This window comes from Cyprinodon variegatus, unplaced genomic scaffold (genome assembly GCF_000732505.1).
Source record: "Cyprinodon variegatus isolate N-32 unplaced genomic scaffold, C_variegatus-1.0 Scaffold1148, whole genome shotgun sequence".
In the NCBI taxonomy this organism is placed as follows: domain Eukaryota; kingdom Metazoa; phylum Chordata; class Actinopteri; order Cyprinodontiformes; family Cyprinodontidae; genus Cyprinodon; species Cyprinodon variegatus.
Genome location: NW_015151601.1, coordinates 207,161 through 226,763, shown reverse-complemented (window position 1 = coordinate 226,763; position 19,603 = coordinate 207,161). Strand labels below are relative to the sequence as shown.

At 38.7% G+C, this 19,603-nt stretch overlaps 1 protein-coding gene across 1 annotated transcript; it reads left to right on the top strand.

The window, feature by feature from the left end:
* Positions 1-241: 241 nt before the first annotated feature.
* nxph1 (neurexophilin 1) lies at positions 242-11,591 on the top strand. Its single transcript, XM_015400801.1, has 2 exons — positions 242-544; positions 9,802-11,591. Exons 1-2 carry the CDS (start codon positions 440-442, stop codon positions 10,591-10,593), a joined length of 897 nt encoding a protein of 298 aa, XP_015256287.1. The 5' UTR covers positions 242-439; the 3' UTR covers positions 10,594-11,591.
* Positions 11,592-19,603: the final 8,012 nt, after the last annotated feature.

Below are 19,603 nucleotides of genomic sequence, written 5' to 3'. Positions count from 1 at the left end.
GAGGCACAGTTAACGATTTCCTCTCTTTTACAGATCCAATGAGCAGGTGCCTTTCCAGATGACCACCACTAGATGTCAGCAATTGATGATGCAAACAGAAAAGTTGTGTCTCAAAAATCAATAATGTGAGCCTCCTACCTTGTTCCCCCTCCCTCTTTTCCACTCCATTTCTCTCTCTGTCCTCCCCAACTCTCTCCCTTCTAGTATAAAACATCCCTCCACACTGACAATCAGACGTGAAAGCGCCTCTGTTTTGACTGCAGAGCCAGTTAAAGCAGCAGATGCCTGGATGACCCCTCCTGGATGAGCCTGAGAAGATCCTACCCTCCTTCACACCACCTCTCTCACTCTGAGTCTCCTCCTTAAGTTTAAAAGCTGATAACGACTAAGTCTGTAGGAGATTCTTTCAAGGGTTTTTTTTTTTTCGTTTTGGAAAAAAATGAGAAGATCAGGGGAAGCTGACATGAGAGGGGATGCTCCACAGAGAGGCATGAAGACCACATGTCTGTGGGCCGCAGCTGCTCTTCTGTCACTCATCTCTCTTGTGAGTTAAATGTCATTCTGATTTGACCTTCTTCTGTTATTTATATTCTAGATTTTTAGATTTATATAAATGATTTGTGCACTCCTGAAATAAAAAAAAAGCTTCAGTAAAGCTGAAAGTAATCTTTTCTGATTATTTCTGTGATGATTTAAGCCTTCTGTTCTGTTGTTTTTGACATTAATGACACAGGAGGATCATAGTTCCAGAAAAGTCCTGTTTTTACAGCTTTCTAATACGTTTGCATGCAGACTTATATTTCCACAAAATGAAAGAAAATTGCCTGATTCCTTAAGAAACACCTTCCCCGCTGGATCTTCTTTAGCACCATCCATCCATCCAATAGTTCCCTTTTTCATTTCTCCAATTTGCAGATGTGGTTTGGAGAAAGTATATCTGACAGGGCGAAGGAGAACAGCCTGAGCCCATTATGACAAATACACCAGAATGCTTGCAAGCTCAATGCCTTGACAGTTTGTGACAACCCAATTCCTTTAATCCCCGAAGAGACGGTAACCCTTCACCCACTGATAAATCTGTCAACAAAGCAATCAAAGCGGAGCAGGAGCCACTCCCCTCTTAGACATTAAAAAAAGAAAAAAATTCAACAAACTTAATCCCTACAAACTTGACTGGCCTTAAAAAGCTCCTGTGGTGTTATCTGTGTTTAATTTGCATAGTGATGGAAAGAAGTCAATTACTATTAATTATTCCCTACAACTTAATACCCATTATCGAATTGAATTCACCGTCTTGAAAACCATAAACTCAATTTCACAGCTGACTAAGCGCACTAATCATTTGCCCCCCCTTCCCTTCTTTTCTTATTTTATGGAGGCCATCATGCTTTAAAGGAAAACAATTCCTCGATTCCACAAACAACAACATTCCCTATCATCTGTTTCCCCCTCTGTCACAATATACCGAAGACAAACATTAATTATTAGAGGTGGTCTAATTTCTTTAAAAGAAGCATCATGGAAGAGGGAGCTGATCTCCCAGCATCAGACAGGGGTGTGTGTTTTTTTTTCCAGACTGGGCTGCCAAATTGCTTTGCCATGCTTTAATGGGATGATCATAATTGTTTCGTACTTGCTGCATCCTAAGCTTTCGCCTGCAGCTCCTTCAACAGATTGACAGACCCATGGGAACCTCACAAACTTATTTTGGCCGCCTTTGAACCAAGTCGTGTGTGAAATAATATGATTATGCATTTTTCCTCTGGGTAAGTTGGAAAACTAGTGGCTAAGGATTTTTTTTGCCCCTCTCTTCTCTTCCTTTCTACTTCCTTCTCCTCAAACTGCCCCTCTCTAATATCCTGCAGTCTGTCCGCGTACAGTATTTATCCTCCTCAGAAGTCATGGTGGGTAATCATGCCCTGGTCTCTTAAAGCAAAGCGGTAGCGATATGACTCAGTCTCCTCCTCAGCTGCCTGTGATGTCTCGACACACTTTGTGATTTGTCATCATCTCAGACCCCCCCCTCAGGTAACACTTTGATATCACTTGCTGAATGTGGACCTAAACTCTTAGTGGGTGTCAAATGCCCCCATTTGATCCATCATCTTGGCGACAGGAGTCCAAACCACAGAAGTTAAGTTCAGCCTAAAAAAAAAAACACTCCTTAACTACTTCCTCATCTTAAACATAAAGGTTTCCATACATTCCAGCTTTCAGGTCATCCAAGAGTCCTGAATGTGATTTTAAAATAGGCTTTAGGTGTGAGGTGTGCTTCCTCCTGAAGCAAAACTCTAACCTCCTTACCCTTTAAGCTGATTTGATTTCTAACACCTGAACCCCACCAAGTGATCACATCTCCTGCATCCATTTGTCAAACCTCTGCCTGGACAGCATCTGTTAATTTTCCAAATACACAGCTCCCAATCAGAGCTCCCTCTCCATTCTGTTAAACCACAACTACAAATCTTCCCTCCACACACAGCAACCAACACATCCAGGTAAATGAAAACTGACACACACTTTCTTTCTTCCTCGCAAGGTTTTTGTGTACGAGCCCACCGCAGTGCCACCCGGCTCCTCCGGCGGTTCTATTAACGGTTGGAATTTGTTGGTTGTTTGGGGGTCCGGCCCATAGAATCTTCTCTGAGCTCCCGGGGGAAACCGAGGAGGGGGTGGGGGGGTTGTTTATCTTCCCGTTTCAAAGAGCGGACGCCTGCACCTTATCACAGCCTCGCCAAGAGTAGATAGTATTAAGGTTTGTCCAACAAGCCTGCCTGCATGCTGCGTCTGGCAATCTGAGAGTCGTTTCTTAAAGGACTCCTGCATGCCGAAGCTGTTTGCCGTTATCTCACTGAGGGATTCTGCTTCGCAAGCTGAACATATAGAAAAAATATTAACAGGTAGTTAAATGGGCTTTTCAGGAGGGTTGCAGAATGAACTGGAGGTAGAAATGTAGGAAAAGAAAAACCTGTAAAAAATTATTTGGAGAGTTGTTTAACATCTTTAGATTGTAAGCCCTAAATTTGAGCGATTCTGTGGTTAAAGGTCAGTTTGCCTTAAAAAAATGTTGATTTATATTAATTTGAAAAGAGAGCGTTTTAGGAAAAACAGTTTGAGTGGCTCAAAACATGAAAGGAACTCAAACAGAAATGTTTTACCTGCAGCTTTAAAGCAGCTGGGTTCTTCTATTTGTTATTCTGACAGATTTTAGAACGTGGTTAAACTTTTGAATTGTTTTTTTTTTTTTTATAGCTTGTCTATTCCTGCACATTTTGAGCTTAAAAAATAAAGTGTGCTTTTAATTCATTGAAACTGGCAAAAAGTTTTATCCGTAGTTATTTTATGAGATGCAGACGCAGGATGATGCATCTGCGATTTTTAACAGTTTATGGACGACAGGGAACCTTTGTCAGGGTTTGTTCTGGTATTTTAGGAAGCAAAAAGAAGGATTCCAGTCTTATGAGTGATGCTGATAGATGCTGATATTGTGCGCTAATGAAGTGAAGACTGTAGCTGCTTAATAATAAAAAGTGTTTAGATTCTTTCATTGAAGACATTTCTATGTGGATTTCCTTTTCCGAGTAATTAATGTGAACATGTTTCCTGGTTCTTTGTTGTAGGCGTTAATATTTACTTAGTCCCACTACATTGGTTTTTATACTTGTAAGATATTTCATGGTGTGAGTTTTAGATTATTTATACATTTTTCTTCTCTGTAGTGTTTTCTCTTTGTAAATTAACTGACAGATTCATCACTTAGCCTTCTTAATCAGACCCACATTGATTTTTGATGATGCAGATCCCATTTTAGTGATGGATTTCCCTTGATATAAATATATATATTTTTAATGTTGCAAAAAAACTTAAAATAAAAGTGAACTTGATCTGGTTCCTAAATGATCTTCAGCTCAATCTTTCCAGACTTAGCAAATGTTTTAGCATTTATTTTCCTCTGCATTTCGATACGGAATAAGCTAATTGACTGTATGATCTGGTGAACTGTAAAGTGCCTAGAAATGACATGTGTTGTGAATTGGCGCTATATAAATACATAAACTGAGCTTTAACTCAATCTTTTTTCAGGGTAATATTTATGCCTGTCTTATTTTTAACACTTATAAAGCTTTCATCTAATGACATGTTTTAGATTGAGTTTCTGTTATAAATTTCATTTTATGTTTTTAATAATAAAATTTTACAGATTAAAGAACCTGATCTTTACATATTTAGTTTCTAGTAGCGATTTGGTGCCACTTTTTAAAGAGGAAATGTCTGTTGTAGTTACAGTAAAAAAAAAATCTATAGCTATTTCATCGCAAGGTTAAAAATAAAGTTATAACTCAAGTTTTATACAGAAATAATCAATACAGTCCAACAATACAAATACTTGGTTAATTGAATTCCACTTTGACTATTTGCCAAACAACATAAATGTACCAAGAAAGTTTAAGATATTATATAAACATTCTGGTGGTTTAAAATATTTAAATTAAACCATCTTGGCTGCTAGACTTTAGGACCACATTGGCCAAATGGTAAAAAGTTTCATATGAAGATAATAATGAAGATTAAGTGTAGGTGTATTAAGTGTATTAAATAGCAATTTCACCTTTAATAAACTTGGGAATCTTGTTTATCCTTGTCTTATATTCATAAAAACGATGTATTGACAAACCAATATCAGTTAAGCCCAGAGTTATCAAAGTGTGACTGTTGACCTTTACGCTGCCAGCTTTGTTGTTCCATCCTGCAGTTTCTCTTCACTCCACTCGGGAGTATCTCTTTCAGGCACATTCACGCCTCCGACACACACTCCCTTTGTACCTCGCTCAAGTGTTTCTCCAGCCGAGCATAAGGGAATCTTGGCCCGCCGTGTGCTGGTGCATTCAGTCGAGGTGTTGCGGATGTAAACGTTGCTTAAATCAGGACTGCCTCAGATCTGCCTAATCTCCCCAGGCTGGATTACAGGTTGGGCTCTAATCCGTGAAGTGGGGGTCTCTGTCAGTGTGCTTCCCTAATCCAGAGACTGTCAGGTGCTTTAGATGAAAGCTAATTGCATGTCACAGTTTGGGGACCAAACATAACGCTGGCAACAACAGTGCAGAGCTTCTGGAGCTGGGAATTAGGTCTGAGGATGACTGGGCACACACACTTCAGATGTACTCAGGAAAATGTGATCATCTCTGAAGAAAAAAAACAGACTTTCACTCATATCGAACATTAAGTTACTCAAAACAAAGAGTAAAATATTGTTTTTATTACTTAAAAAAGTGTGCGCCAGTGAAGTTCCTGATAAGAGCTGTATGTTACAAAAATATTCACACAAACACAAGTCCTACTTCCAGTGATAAGTCTGACAGGCATTTAAACCAGCTTTGACTTGCTCACTAATATCCTTGGATCTGGTTTCAGGATTCCACTGAGAGCAGAAACCCAGTTACAGCGACGCATCAGTAATTACTGAGCTACCAAAACGATATTTCATTTGGTGATTAGAGACTACAGTCTTTCAACAACTCAGAATAGATATAGTCATGAGAAATAAATGAGCTTTACAGCTTGGATTGCCAGACAAAGGTCCATTAGGAGATAGTTTATTCTTTTACGATTACGGAAAGGGTCTCAAATAAATTAAACAGGCGTGGGAGCAGTTTTGCTGTCATTTGACCTTGGTATTTCCTGCCAGATCATAAACACATTGTTCAAAGTTATCTGCTGTAATTTCCTTTCAAATCGAACCATTTCAATATGTTAAATAATTATAATATATATTTAAATTAAAAGAAAATAAAACTTTTCTCCCTCCTCACCAAATTCCCTGTGTCTGTAATGAATACATCCCTATTGAAGCTAAAAAAAAATTGTGTTTAATTAACATTTGAACTGTAAAACTTCTACTTATCTACCTGTTCATTTTATCTCCATACGTTTCGCTCTCACTTTTGGCTAAGACTAATAGTTTCTATCTTTAAACACATTTATATTTAACTCTCAGCACTAGGTTGCTGAGAAGAAACATTCAGGTTGAAAGATCACATTGCCAGAAATCACCGTTTGCTTTCATCGGGACATCTGTCATCGAGGCCTCTTCAAAACAACTGGAGGCCATCTTTTCAAACTGCTGCACTCCGAAGCAAAGCGCATGAAATGAACGCATGCTTCTGGAGGAGGATCACAGCTCCTACTACAGTTTACTCTCTGAGAACACTGCACACAGTCTGACCTACACTGCTACAATGTCATTCTTTGAACTTTCGCAAAGAGAGAAGACCTTATTCCCAGCACATCGATCGCAGGGTGAAAAGTACAAAATGTAAACGCTTCGACCAGATGGATCTACTGTCACACTGGCTGGCTGCCGGGTGGACATCACTGTCACGGGTCTCTGTGGGGTGTGAGGGAAATCTTCGCGCTCTCATCTGTGTGATTGTTAAACGAGAGGCAGAATGAACCATCAATCATCCATTCAGGGCACATTCGGCAGGTAATAGTCCGCTGTTGGACCACGTCTGCAAGACGCTCGTCATTCATCTCAGTGTATAACAGAAACACCCCTTTAATCTTGATTAAGACATTTTCACATGTGTGAGATGTAGTTATACCTTTAAATGATATGTTACAGGAGCTGACGGGCGGTGGTGGTGGGGGGGGAGCACGGCTGTAGCTGCTGCTGTTTTCTTGGTGTTCACCAATATGGATCATAGATAAATACGGGATTATCTAAATTTTTTATTTTTTTTTAAAGATTCTGCTTCCATACATCCAGCTATATAAATCTCAAAAATGTTTTGCAACATTCACAAGAAAACTTGACTTTTACATACTATTTTAGACCGACTTACAGTAATGCAGTCGAAAAGAAAAATAACTACAGCAATAAACCTAGCACACCCACCATCCACTGCTACTTGGTTGGAGGCTAAAAGTGTGATATTAAATCTAGAGTTTGAAAGTAATTTACAGAAAAATTTACATAAGTTTTTTTTTTCCTTCTCTTTTTTAATTACTCTCTTATATCCATTGTCATTTTTTTATTTAACTTGACTCTTATTTAATACAGATACATGTATTTTTGGAGCAGCTTGATTTGCAGACATTTTTTAGAATAAGCTGAATTGATCCTAAAGCTTTGAAACTTTAGTTTAAGGATCTGAATTAATTGTTTCTTATAATGAAAATCTAAATTCTAAACATAAGCATTAGAGATCTTTTAACAAAGCTAACAAACTGAATATGTAAAGACTTCTGATGCCTTCACTGTTTTACCATTCAGAACTAGTTTTGCTTGGGTTTGGGAATATTGCTCCAATATAAGTGGGAATGTCAAACCTGATTAAATTTTTATTGTAGCTCCACCAAACATATTATTCATAAAAAAAAAACTTAATTGATTAGCCATTCTATTTATCAGAAAACTAGTACACCGTGTGGGCTGGCAGCTTGTTCAGGTCAGACTTTGCCCTTTGTCTTCTTACTCCTTGGATAGGCTTGAGCCTCTTTTCCTGTAATCCTGAACTGGAATAAAGGAAGTTGCAGACATCAGATGAATTTTACATTCCCAGCCAACCACCATTTAGACTTAATATTTCACCTCACATGCAGGGTGGAGAGGTATTTGATATACTGCAGATTTTGCAGGTCATTCCAATTGCAAACCACGTAGAAGTTACTTGTTTTTTATCATAGGTTGTTTTCAGTAGTGGGTAACTGAGTCTAATCCGATAAATTCCCTAAGTCCATTTGTGTGATTTTTACATATTTCATTTCCACTACATAACAGAAGTACAGTGTTTCATTTTCGGTGACATCTAATGGACAGACAACACACTGCAGTGAAATGAGCAAAGGGACCATGCATGTGGTGGTATACTTTGCTACTAACAGTCTTTGTGACTGTGACCTCAACTCTCTTCAGGTCATTGATCAGGTCCTGCTGTGTAGCAATTTGTCTATCCTTCACCTTCCTGCTGATTATTGTTGCCCCACTAGATGAGATCTACCATAGAGCCGCACACTAAGTTGGATTGACTGACTTCTTTAACTTCTTCCATTTTCTTACAACTGCTCCAACAGCTGTTTCCTTAAGCCGTTTGCCTATTTCCCTGTAGCCCATCCCATCAGGTCTACTATTCTATCCCAGAAGTCCTTGCATAGCTCTCTGGTCTTGGCTTTTTTGGATAATGCGGGTGTCTTTTTTACACAAATACTGTAAGTTAAAACCGGTGCACAGGTGATGAGTGGAGGACACTTAGACTAGAACTAACAGGCCTCTGAGAGTCACTATTACTGGTTGATAGGGGTAAAAATACTTATGTCGTGCTTTGAAATGTATATACATAACTTTAAAAAAATTAAAAAGAATGTGCTTCTACATGCAATGGGACAATCTGCAAAACTGGCAGTTTATTAAATACTTGCTACCAACTGTATGTTCTTTAGACTCTGAGGGAAAGATGTAGTAGCTGATGGGCTGACACAGCTTCATAGAGAAAAGCATAAACTGAGATTCATACCTTTTTATTGAGAAACCTGGACTCACTGTACTGTCAATAAAAATCTGGGTAATTTTCAACTGGGATTAAAAAGTACAGTTGAGACCACAAAAAACATGCCAGCCCAGCTCAGTTACAACGATTTAGATAAAATCACCCTAACTATGCAGAAAACACAGTGTTACACTACAATATCACCAGGTGTCTATGTACTCATTTAAGTACTAGGTAGTTGCATGGAAGAACTTGATGCATGGATGCGCCTTAATTTTCTTTAGCTGAATACAAACAAAACTGAAGTCATAATTTTGGACCAAAGAAGAGCGATAATGGTAAGCCAGCAGCTGTAAACCAATGATCAGGCAGAAAATGTAATTATAGTGCTATACTCAGTTCTGAACATTTAAAGGCACATATAAAGAATTAGAAAGTAGACCTATCACCTGAAGAACATTTCTAGAATTAAAGGAATAATGTCACAAGATTGGAAAGATTATTTCACGAGCTTAGCTTTGGTCACTGCAGTGGTGTGAAAAGTGATTGAAAAGTTGATCATAGAGCTGCCGTGTATCCAGAATGCTGTTACCGGTGTCCCCATTAAAGTCGAGCACATCAACCCATTTCTAAAGTCCTACACTGGCTCCCCATATCTCAGAGAGTAGTCTTTAAGATGCTTCTCAGTCTAAAATTCACTAAATGGCATTCACAAAAATATTTTACTAATTTGATTCAAGTCTATGCCGCATACCTGGAACCAGATCAAATGTGATACAGAACCTTTTAGATATGCTCCACTAATCTGGAACAAATTTACTATAAAAGAGCTGAAACCCTACATTTTTTCTAAATCAAGGTTAAAAACTTATTTGTTTAGAGTTGCCTGTGGATGTTATATTTAAACAGCCCACTGCTTCCCAAGGGGGTGGGTTAAATGCAGAGGTAAATGTCTCCAATGTGCGATCAATAAAGTTCAATTATTATCAAACTGCCAACTGAAAGCTTAGTTTTTGTCTAAAGCCTAACTTGTCTTTAAATGTCCTTAATATGACAATGACATTTTCTTTCCTGTGTTTTTATTATGTTTTATTCATGTATCATGGGTATTGGTCAGTAAAATCTTTGTATTTCTTTACTGCCAATATTCATTAAAGTTATAATTCAAAATGGCAATAGGAAGATGCCAAGGATAATCAAGCTTTGCTCACTTAAAATTATGTTATTTATCTTTTGATCTCCAGTTGAGCAAACAGATTCCAATGATGTTCTCGAGCTGAAGGCTCTATTTAACCAATCATGTTTGTCTTTCCAGGTGACCAGTGCTGATTCTCCAAACTCAGGAAGTCCAGACTTGAGACAGAGCTCCAAATCCAAAGTAAAAACCTACTGGACTGAAAGCAACAAGGCTGTCTCCATAAGTCGTCTCCTGTCTCAAACCATCTATGGAAAGGAGAACTTTACCTCTGTGGATCTGAACTATGATGAGGCAGACTCCTACTCTAAACAGGAGCAGTGGAACTGGCTTTACAACATTTCGACTCCACGTGATCCTCGATCTCGGACAAAAAGAAGGCCTATTGTCAAGACTGGGAAGTTCAAGAAGATGTTTGGCTGGGGTGATTTTCATTCCAACATCAAGACTGTAAAGCTGAACCTGCTCATCACAGGTAAAATTGTGGATCATGGAAACGGCACCTTTAGTGTCTACTTCCGGCACAATTCAACAGGCCAGGGCAACGTTTCTGTTGGGCTCGTTCCTCCAACAAAGGCAGTGGAGTTCCAGGTCCACCAGCAGCATCAGCACTTCCACCATCATCACCAGCAGCAGCAGACGGCCCTGGAGACCAAGGACACCAAGCTGTTCAACTGCAGGGTGGAGTATGAAAAAGTGGAGAAGGGCACCAGGAACTCGCTGTGCGCCCATGACCCCTCACAGAGCTGCCCACAGGAGCAGACCCAGAGCCATGTGTCCTGGTTGTGCTCTAAACCATTTAAAGTCATTTGCATCTTCATTACCTTCTACAGCACTGACTACAAGCTGGTGCAGAAGGTCTGTCCGGACTACAACTACCACAGCGACACCCCTTACCTTCCCACCGGGTGATCACATGATCAAACAGGATCCAAGAAAAGACAACGGCTGTGGCCCGGATCCATTTCAGAATCCAATTCCAGATGTTGACAGATTTTCTTTTATATCCTTGTGACAAGATTGATATGATTCCAGTGAGGAACTCCAGCCTGAGGTCGTTGTGAAAGCATCTAGGGAAGCACTTCTAGGCTTGCAATACCCATATTATATGCATAGCTGCTTACATGGAAAGGAATCTCTCAAGCCAACTGTGAGGGTGTGCTGATTGTATTATGTAAATATTCTGGACCCAATACAAAAAAAAGACCACAAATTTCTTAATGTTTTTCCTCCTGCTAATTTACTTGTTTATGTTGATGGTGTATTTCCGTCTCAATCATGCTTTGTGTCTTCTTCAATCAGTCTCTGGTAATCTTTGCAAATGCATAAATGTCAATGCAAATAAGCAGAATCTGTCAGTGTGTGTTAGAGGGCGTAATGGAAAAAGCAAACATATTTCGAGTGGTGTTGTTTTCTGCAGTGTGGTTCGTTAGAGTGAGTATATCTCTCTGATATCGTTGTCGGACTCTCATCCATGTTCATGCATGAACCGAATGTGGTGAATTGCTAAATAGGGCCCTTTTATATTGTCATTTTATTGCACCTGTCAAAAGAAATCTTCGTCAAGTCTCAACTGTGACAGGAAACAAGGAGAAAACAGTACTTTTGGTTCAATTCTGTGTCGTCTGTTTGGAGGTTCTTGAGCGGCACTGAATGACACCATCACGGAGCTCCAAACGGATCAAAAATGTTGCAATAAATGAATAAATACTGCAGAAGACATGTAAGATGACAGAGATACAGAAGGTTACTTTCTGTGCAGTGCTTTAAAAATATTCTAAAATAACTGTGTTCTAAATCTGCTCCTTTCTTAGTGATGAATTTATTTTTTTTAGGAATTTAAATGTTGCTTTTCTGTCTGTTGCATAAAACAAGCATGCTGTAATAAAATTCAGCTCCTGCTGCACAACAAGGAGCCGGTTGTGAAATTTGTAATAGCAGCCACAACCCTGCAGAAATGACGTATCCATTTTAGCACGCTGTGATAATCATCTGCACCAAATAGTAAAAAGAACAGTTTGTTTAAAAATATAGAATAAAATGAAAACAATGAATGTCAGATGATATCTGTAGGTTCATTTTAAAAACGCAATAAAAATCAAGATTCATTCTCCAACAGAGGGAATGCGAATTAAAACAGCAGGCGCTGATCACATATCAAATGTTTGCACCTCTGGTTATCAAAAAAAGGCAGATTATGCATCAGACTAACACTTCTGCTAATGACACTGGATGTTGCGATCAGCTATTAAAGCTTCATTACATAAATTGGGAGCCAATGGCTCCATGCGAGGCATTTGGAGAAAATGAACACAGTAAAAGAGGGAGCTCTGCAGAGTCAACAGCAAAGAGTAGAGAATGAATTAAAATGCCAATAGGAAACCTGTATGAAAAAAAGAAAAAAAAAGTACAAATGTGCACCTAGGGGCACAATCACTGCTGTCTATTTAAATTCAGTCTTCTTTCACTGTGTATGCAGTCGTATGCACGCCGCTGTTAATAGCAGCCTGGACCACTTCCAATATGCAAAGGAGGGCTGAATTTTCTGACAAGGCGGCCTAAAGAACTCATCTGCCAGTGGGATGAGAGAGCAAAGAGGAATTTATGATGTGGAGAAACGAGGCTGGCAGAAATCACTGGAAACACCTGACTCGTAAATTGAGAGCATGTTTCTGTCAGTGAGAAGAAGGAATAACTAATGTTTTAGATTGCTGCTTGGGCCAGTTCTTTCATCTCAATAAAGTGACTTTGATAGTTTGCCGCCCATAGAAAAATGTGCCAGGGACAGTTTGTTAAGCTTCAAAGAATTAAAGCGGCACTTTGCTAAGACAATGCAGCCTCATTATGCACATAATCTGGCAAGTGTAAACAGTCTGGAAGGGAAATGTTGGGTGTGAGAGCTGCTAAGAGACAACTGTAATAGCATATTTTTCTGCGTACCCTTTAAGACCCTGACAAAAATAACCATATTAGTGACAAATCAAAGATCATAGAAATAAAGAAGGCTGTGATCGTTGATTTAAACCTATGAATGGATCAATTGTTTAGTCTTCCTAAACCTGGTTGCTTTATGAAGGGCTACAGCGTGAAAATCTTTGCCAAGTCTGAGGGAAGATATAATGACTTACTGAACCCAAATATGGTAGCATCCAAAAAGACTCTTAATGGATCAAATGTGACTTTTTTTCTGATTTATTTAAATCACTAATTAAATCTGTGATTTTTTCATATTCATTAAAGACATCCCGGGTTTGGCAAACCTAAAATACTACCTCTATCAAACTCTCTTAAACACTGTCCAATGGTTCTGTCAGGGCTCCTATGTCAGCTGACCTTCATTCACTATTTTTATTAGCTGTTTGGAGGCCTCTTCTCTAACTCATTACTTGATTCATCACATCACATCTTATGCCCCCTGTGTCTGCTTTACTTTACCCAGTTTGGTTAGATATTTTTTATTAAATATGTCTAAAGTAACAATGTTTAGTAGATTGAATATTTTTTTTGTCCAAAAAACATATTCTACGCTAACTAAGGTAGTGGCAATTAAAGTTAACATTGGCTTTGTTTAGTTTAAACCTCAGAATGAAATTTCTGACACATTGCTAAATACTTTTAAACTGTTATAACTTGAAACAGAGACACACCTTAATGCAGGGGAGGTGTGCTGCCAGTTTTAGAAATGATATCAAAAGTGTATATTAAACTGTTATTTAACCGACTAATCAAATAGTTTTCACAGAATTATTTTATCTCAAAACTTAAGGTAATTCAAAGTTTTAATTCATACCACACATTTAAGATTTTTTTTACATTATTGATCCCTTACTGCCATTTTTAGAGGTGTTTAAAAATGGCTCTTTGTTTACATGATCGGCCATATTTTTTGCTCTTAAAGTTCGATCCCAAACAAAAAAGTTTACTACGGAAGTTTTAAAGAATACCGAAATGATCAGCAGTCTTAAACCTAATTTAATGCCTTTGGTTTATCCCGTCCCCAGAGTGCTAATCCTAACATTGCTGGATGAGAAACCTAAACTTAAGTTCAGTGGATTTAATATGACTTCATTAAATTTGTGCATGGTCGGCATTTTCCATTAATGATTAAGTGACATTATGCCATAGAGAGCCGTTTCCAAACAAATTTTATTTTTGTTTTTACCCTTGTGTAAAAATGACAAATAAAATCTGTCTAACTCCAAGTCTAAGATGACGACAGACGTGGATTAATCAATTTAATACATAGTTTCTACTTTAAAAGAGTCGGGTGGCAAAACTAGTTGCATTTATTCACATTTACTTGAGTAACTACGGGAAAATTTCATACTTTTAGGAATTGATGTAAGTGTATTATTATGTTTACTTGAGTGATAGGAGTGCTACTCTTGTTACTCAACTATCTAAGAGTAACTTGAGCTATTTAAGATCAGGTAAATATACGGTAAACAGTAAATATTTTTGGTCTTACTTATCCTTTCTTAACATAGCAAAAAATTAAATAAAGGGAACCGTCAAACAACACATCCTAGATGTAAATGAAACATTCTTCTTGAATACTTTGCTCTGTACAAAGCTGAATGTGTGCTGACAGAAAACACAATTAAAAAGGAAACACTATAGGAAGATTCCACTTTGATGTAATTTTCTTAAAACGGGCCAAAATGAGGCTCCAAATTTTGTGTAGCTCAACATGACGGTATGACCTCCCTACAACGCCTGGGCATGCACTGATGAGGTGACTGATGGTTTCCTGAGGGATCTCCTTTTAGACCTGGACTAAAGTATCTGCAACTCCTGGACAGTCAATGGTGTAATGTAACGTGACATTGGTGGATGGATCAAGACATGATGTCCCAGATTTGCTGAATCTGATTCAGGTCTGGGGAATGGACCGCCCAGTCCATAGCTTCAATGCCTTCATCTTGCAGGAATTGCAGACAGACTTCAGCCATGAGGTCTAGCATTGTCCTGAATTAGGAGGAATCCTGGGCCAACCACACCAGAATATGGTCTCACAAGTTGTATGAGGATCTCATCTCCGTATCTAATGGCAGTCATGCTACCTCTGGTGTGCACCTACTGTGCTGTGCAGCCGTTCCAAGAAATACCACCCTACACTATTACTGACCCACTACCAAACTGGTCCTGCTGAAGGATGTTGCAGGCAGCAGATAGCTCTCCACGGTTTCTCGAGACCCTTTCACATCTGTCATGAGCTTAGTGTGAACCTGCTGCTGATCTTTTAAGAGCACATGGCACCATTGGGGAATTTGCCAATCATGATGTTCTCTAGCAAATGCCAAAAGGGTCCTGCACAGTGTTGGGCTGTAAGCACAATCTCTATCTGTGGACGTCAGGCTCTCATACTGTACCATCCTCATGGAGTCGGTTTCTAAAAGTTTGTGCAGACACATGCACATTTTTGGCCTGCTGGAAGTTATTTTGAATGGCTCTGGCAGAGCTCCTCCAGTTACTTCTTGCTCAAAGGCAGAGGTAGCTGCGCTGACAGACACAGCCAACCTACCTGCCAAAGCTTCCATTCACATGCCATACTGGATGAGTTGTGCTACCTGAGTCACTTGTGTGGGTTATAGAGTCCGCCTCATGCTGCCACGACTGTGAAAATGCTACCAACATTTAAAAGTAACCAAAACATCAGCCAGAAAGCATAGATACTAAGAAGTAGTCTGTGGTCCCATCCTGCAGAACCCTTCTTAATTGAGTGTGTCCTGTTAATTGCCAATACTTTCCACCTACTGTTTAGGCAATTAGCATAACAGCATGTGAAATTGATTGTCAATCAGTGATGCTTTTTTTTTTTTTTTTGAGAAGTGTATGTGCATTACTTCACTTTAAAGATCACTTTTAAAAGTTTACACTCAAAAGTTATTTAGAAAAGTGTATCTTCTGCCGGGTTTGTTATTTTCTAAACATATCTTTTTCTATTTCTTTTTATTTTATACTCTAAAATACCAGAATTTGCACATTTCTGTTTATCTGGTTAGATAATTTTAAACATTTATTCAGAAGATACAACAGAAGTTACTAAGTACTTTAGTAGCCATTTTACCATGTAGTTTTTCCCTCTTGAGGAAAATAATAATAAAATAGTGCTAATCTCAATTGAGAAAAACCTTAGTTATTTAGTTAAATTCACTCATAACAGTGAATTTCACAAACTATTCTGATAACATTTTTATTCTATATGATCCATTCCCTGCTGATTGAGCCAAACAGCTCATAAGACATAGGAAGTGATTTTGAAGTATTAAAGGAAAATTAATCCTTAAAAAAGAATTTGAATTTAGAGTTTCACTACATTATAAATGCAATCCGTAATAAGCTTGATTGTTTTTCTTTTTAGAATTTACCTTTTTGTAACTATAATAATACCTTTAATCTATAGTTTTGCTTTTCCAAAGTTGCTAAAATAAGTTCATTATATTAGCCTTGGAAGTCACCTGTGCAATAATCAGCACTATTTATATTCAGAAAATGATTCTGCATAAGATTTATAATTTGCAGACATTTTCATGCCCAGCTGTTTTCAGGCTCCACCACTGGTCTTTTCTTGTTATCAAATGTGCAAAATTAAGAGAAAACATTGAGAAAATATTAAATACTTATTTTTCCTTCATGCATCTGTGACAGTGAGGGGACCTCAGACTGCAGGGGCTTCTAATAAAGTCATCCTTAATTGCAGTAATACAGCTGTGTACTATTAACATTAGGAAGGGAGGTTTAAATATAGAAAATTAGCCTCTGAAATCCTCTTGGTGGAGCTTGGATTATCGTTTTATTTTAGAAATTCAGTTTAATTTCAGAGCCTGATTTCAGCAGACATCAGGGGGAAAGCCGTGTACTTTAGTTGATCGAGCTCAGTGCAAATGAATCAGAGCAGGGTTTGGTTATCTTTGGGCCCAGATCCCTCGGTTCAGTTGTCCTGGGCCGGAGCCATCCATGCCTGCCGTCTAACCCCTAGCTTGCCCACAATCCCTGATTAATGTGGTCTGGGTGGGAGCTGTCAGAAATGGCAGAGAGAATCATGGGATTTCTCCTTCAGAGTCCCAATGACACCCAGCAGCTGCAGGAGTAAACAGATGACTAACCACTGGCCTTTTGGCAGCCTTCGGAGATTCACATGGAGGGAGGGTTGTGAACATTGCTTTGACATTTAGGTGGATTAGAAAGTTCTTGGGTTCTGCTCTCCCGGTGTCAGAGGTGCTGGGTGCGGTAATTATTTGCGTCTTGCTTTGCTTCCGCTTGACCTCCAAACCACAAGGAAAACAAAGAGCTTAATTTTTCCACTTAAGGATGTTTGTTCAGATTAAATGTTTAAGTGTGAACACCCTCCCCCCCTGCCTGCCTGCGCTTCATTTACAAACAAATCACATTTTTTTTTTCTTGCTGCCACAGAAGAAATAATAAGTAACTGGCTTTGGAAAAGAAAACAACAAATTGTCGTTTCAGATCATGTCCTGCCGCAGACTTCATTTCAAATCTGGTGCTGAAAGCTGTCCTAGGGGCACAGTTTTGCGTGAGGTATTGACATATTAAGGGCTCCATCAGACAACGCTGCTGCTTTTAAATCGCAAATAAATTACTCTCCTCAAAACACTATTACTCGTCTGAAAATGAAAACTCACTCATTGTGACTGTCTCATATCAGGTAAAAACTGGAGAGAATTAATTAACCTTTGTCATTTTAATTGCTTTAGTGACAGCTGTCCTTTGGAGCTGGAGCTATCCTAATGCACACACTGCAAGCTTGTCAATTACTTTCCCAGTGAATAGATTAAAACGCCGCAGAGGATAGAGTCATTTCATTAGTCAGACTTAATGCCCCCCAGACATAACCAGGTGTGAACACTTCACCCCTAAATATGCAGGAAAATGAACAATACTATTAAGCCCATATGAATCGAATGAATTGTGGCAACATGAAATTAAGTTCACGCTCTATTTGGTTCTTCACCACTGCTTATTTTCCATTTGTTGTAAAGTTTTTTTCTTTGGTAAGGTGTGGAAATTAAAAACATTTTGGACAGAACATCCTGCAGACTGAAATATAGGGCACCTGTGTTCCAAAGCTAATTTCTCTTATGGACGTTAGCGCTGACAATTCTTACAGCACAGGATAATAGCAGACATCAGCCTCCATCTAATTCTCCCATTTTGCTGCTAGCACATCTATGATTTAATGCAACTCAACCCATCATGAATCAGACTGAAATTACGCTGCTTTCAAACGTCTTTCAGACGGTTCTCTGCTTCAAACACCAAATGTCTCCAAGCCTCTCCCTTTCACCACAATACGTGAAGTAATTTTCACATTTTACCAAGCTGCTGAAGCCCTTTTCTCATGTTCTGTCAGGATTTTCACACTCTAGCACGAGGGAAGTCGGAAAAGCTCTCGACGCTGTGGAAATTAAGTTGAATGCCAAAGAAGCTTACATGCTCAGTTTGCTAATGTTACAGATTCATAACAGTACAACAAAAGGTGACAAATGCAACAGTTTGAAATGCATCATGATGTTAAACCTGTAGTGTGGGTTCAAAACCCTGAAAATCAAATCAAAACTAACTTCAACCAGGACCTGTAAAGTGACTCTTAAAAGAAATACAGTACACACAATTACAAAGTGATATTTCAGATTGTTGTAATGGCATGGTACATTCAGGCAGCTGGTATGTTTGAAACCGAAAACTAAAAAACAAAGGCTGTGTCCGAACGTTCGCCCTAACACCCAACCCCTCGATCACTATAGCTGGGACTATATACAGATGATCGCTACTTTTCGCTCCCCTTCCGTCACTAAACTTCGGCTCCCCAACCGCTCAGTGCCTGCGCCATTACTGTCCCCAAAGCAAATCACGTAATGCTTGAAGAAGAGAGCTCTTGCAAGGCATTCTGGGATATAGCTGCACATCTAGTGACTATGGTTGCTGTCACTACCCTATTCGTACCAGTAGCAAGATGTGTACCATCAGCTCATTTGCGCATGCGCAACCAGGTATACATCTGGCTGGCTGGCTCAACTGGTAAATCTCCTGACTTATACATCAGAAGCCCCGGCTTTGGATTCAAACATAAATTTTTATTTATTTTTCTTTTCCATTTAACCTCATAGTATAAAGTGCTGACCTAGATTTATATATACTTGCTTCTGGTAAGGATGAGGTAGTGACAGTTACACTCTACTTTTCAAAGTGCATTGTGGGAAATTTTGAGTCCACTACTTTTTCCTCCACTACATATTCAGACACTCATATAAAATGGTGTAGTGCTCCATGTAGGGGTTGGGCGGACGTTCGGACACAGCCAAAAAACTAATTTGAATTTTCGTATATGGAACCGAAACCAAAACGAGAAAATGGATAAACTATTCTCTAATTTTCCATTTTTTTTGCACTAAATGAAAATGGAAAAAAACGTATTACAAGCTTTAAATACATTTTTTTATTTACTTCATGAGCCCAGTTGTCTGACTGAAGACAACTGCATGTGAATTTATGCCTCTGCTATCCTTAGGCTGTCCTCAGGTCAAAGATGGCTGCCATAATTTTTGCACCTCCACAGCCAATGCGGGGTCTATTCTTTATAACATCGGCAAGATTTGACGAAATTTCCTCAGAATTTTAAGTTTTTTTAATCCCCATATAGAAATCAGAAAATAATGTGTCCTGTGAGCGACAATTAAATTTTATTCCGTGATTTATGTAAATACATAGGATCAGGGAACTTGTCAAAATATGATAATCAAATCATGAGAAACGCGCTTGTTATGTATTTTCTCCATTTTAGTGAAGAAAAAATAATAATTCGGAGCACGAGGTAATGGTTTATTATCCAAAATGAAACTTTTTGTCTTTCTTTTGTTTTTTCAATTATTGTTTAAAGCAACAAATGAACAGCCTGAAC

Excerpts from the sequence above, each read along its gene's own strand:
- nxph1 (XM_015400801.1), top strand. The coding sequence starts at position 440 with ATGAGAAGATCAGGGGAAGCTGACATGAGAGGGGATGCTCCACAGAGA. Across the intron at positions 545-9,801 it reads TTCTGTCACTCATCTCTCTT|GTGACCAGTGCTGATTCTCC; the intron begins GTGAGTTAAATG and ends TTGTCTTTCCAG.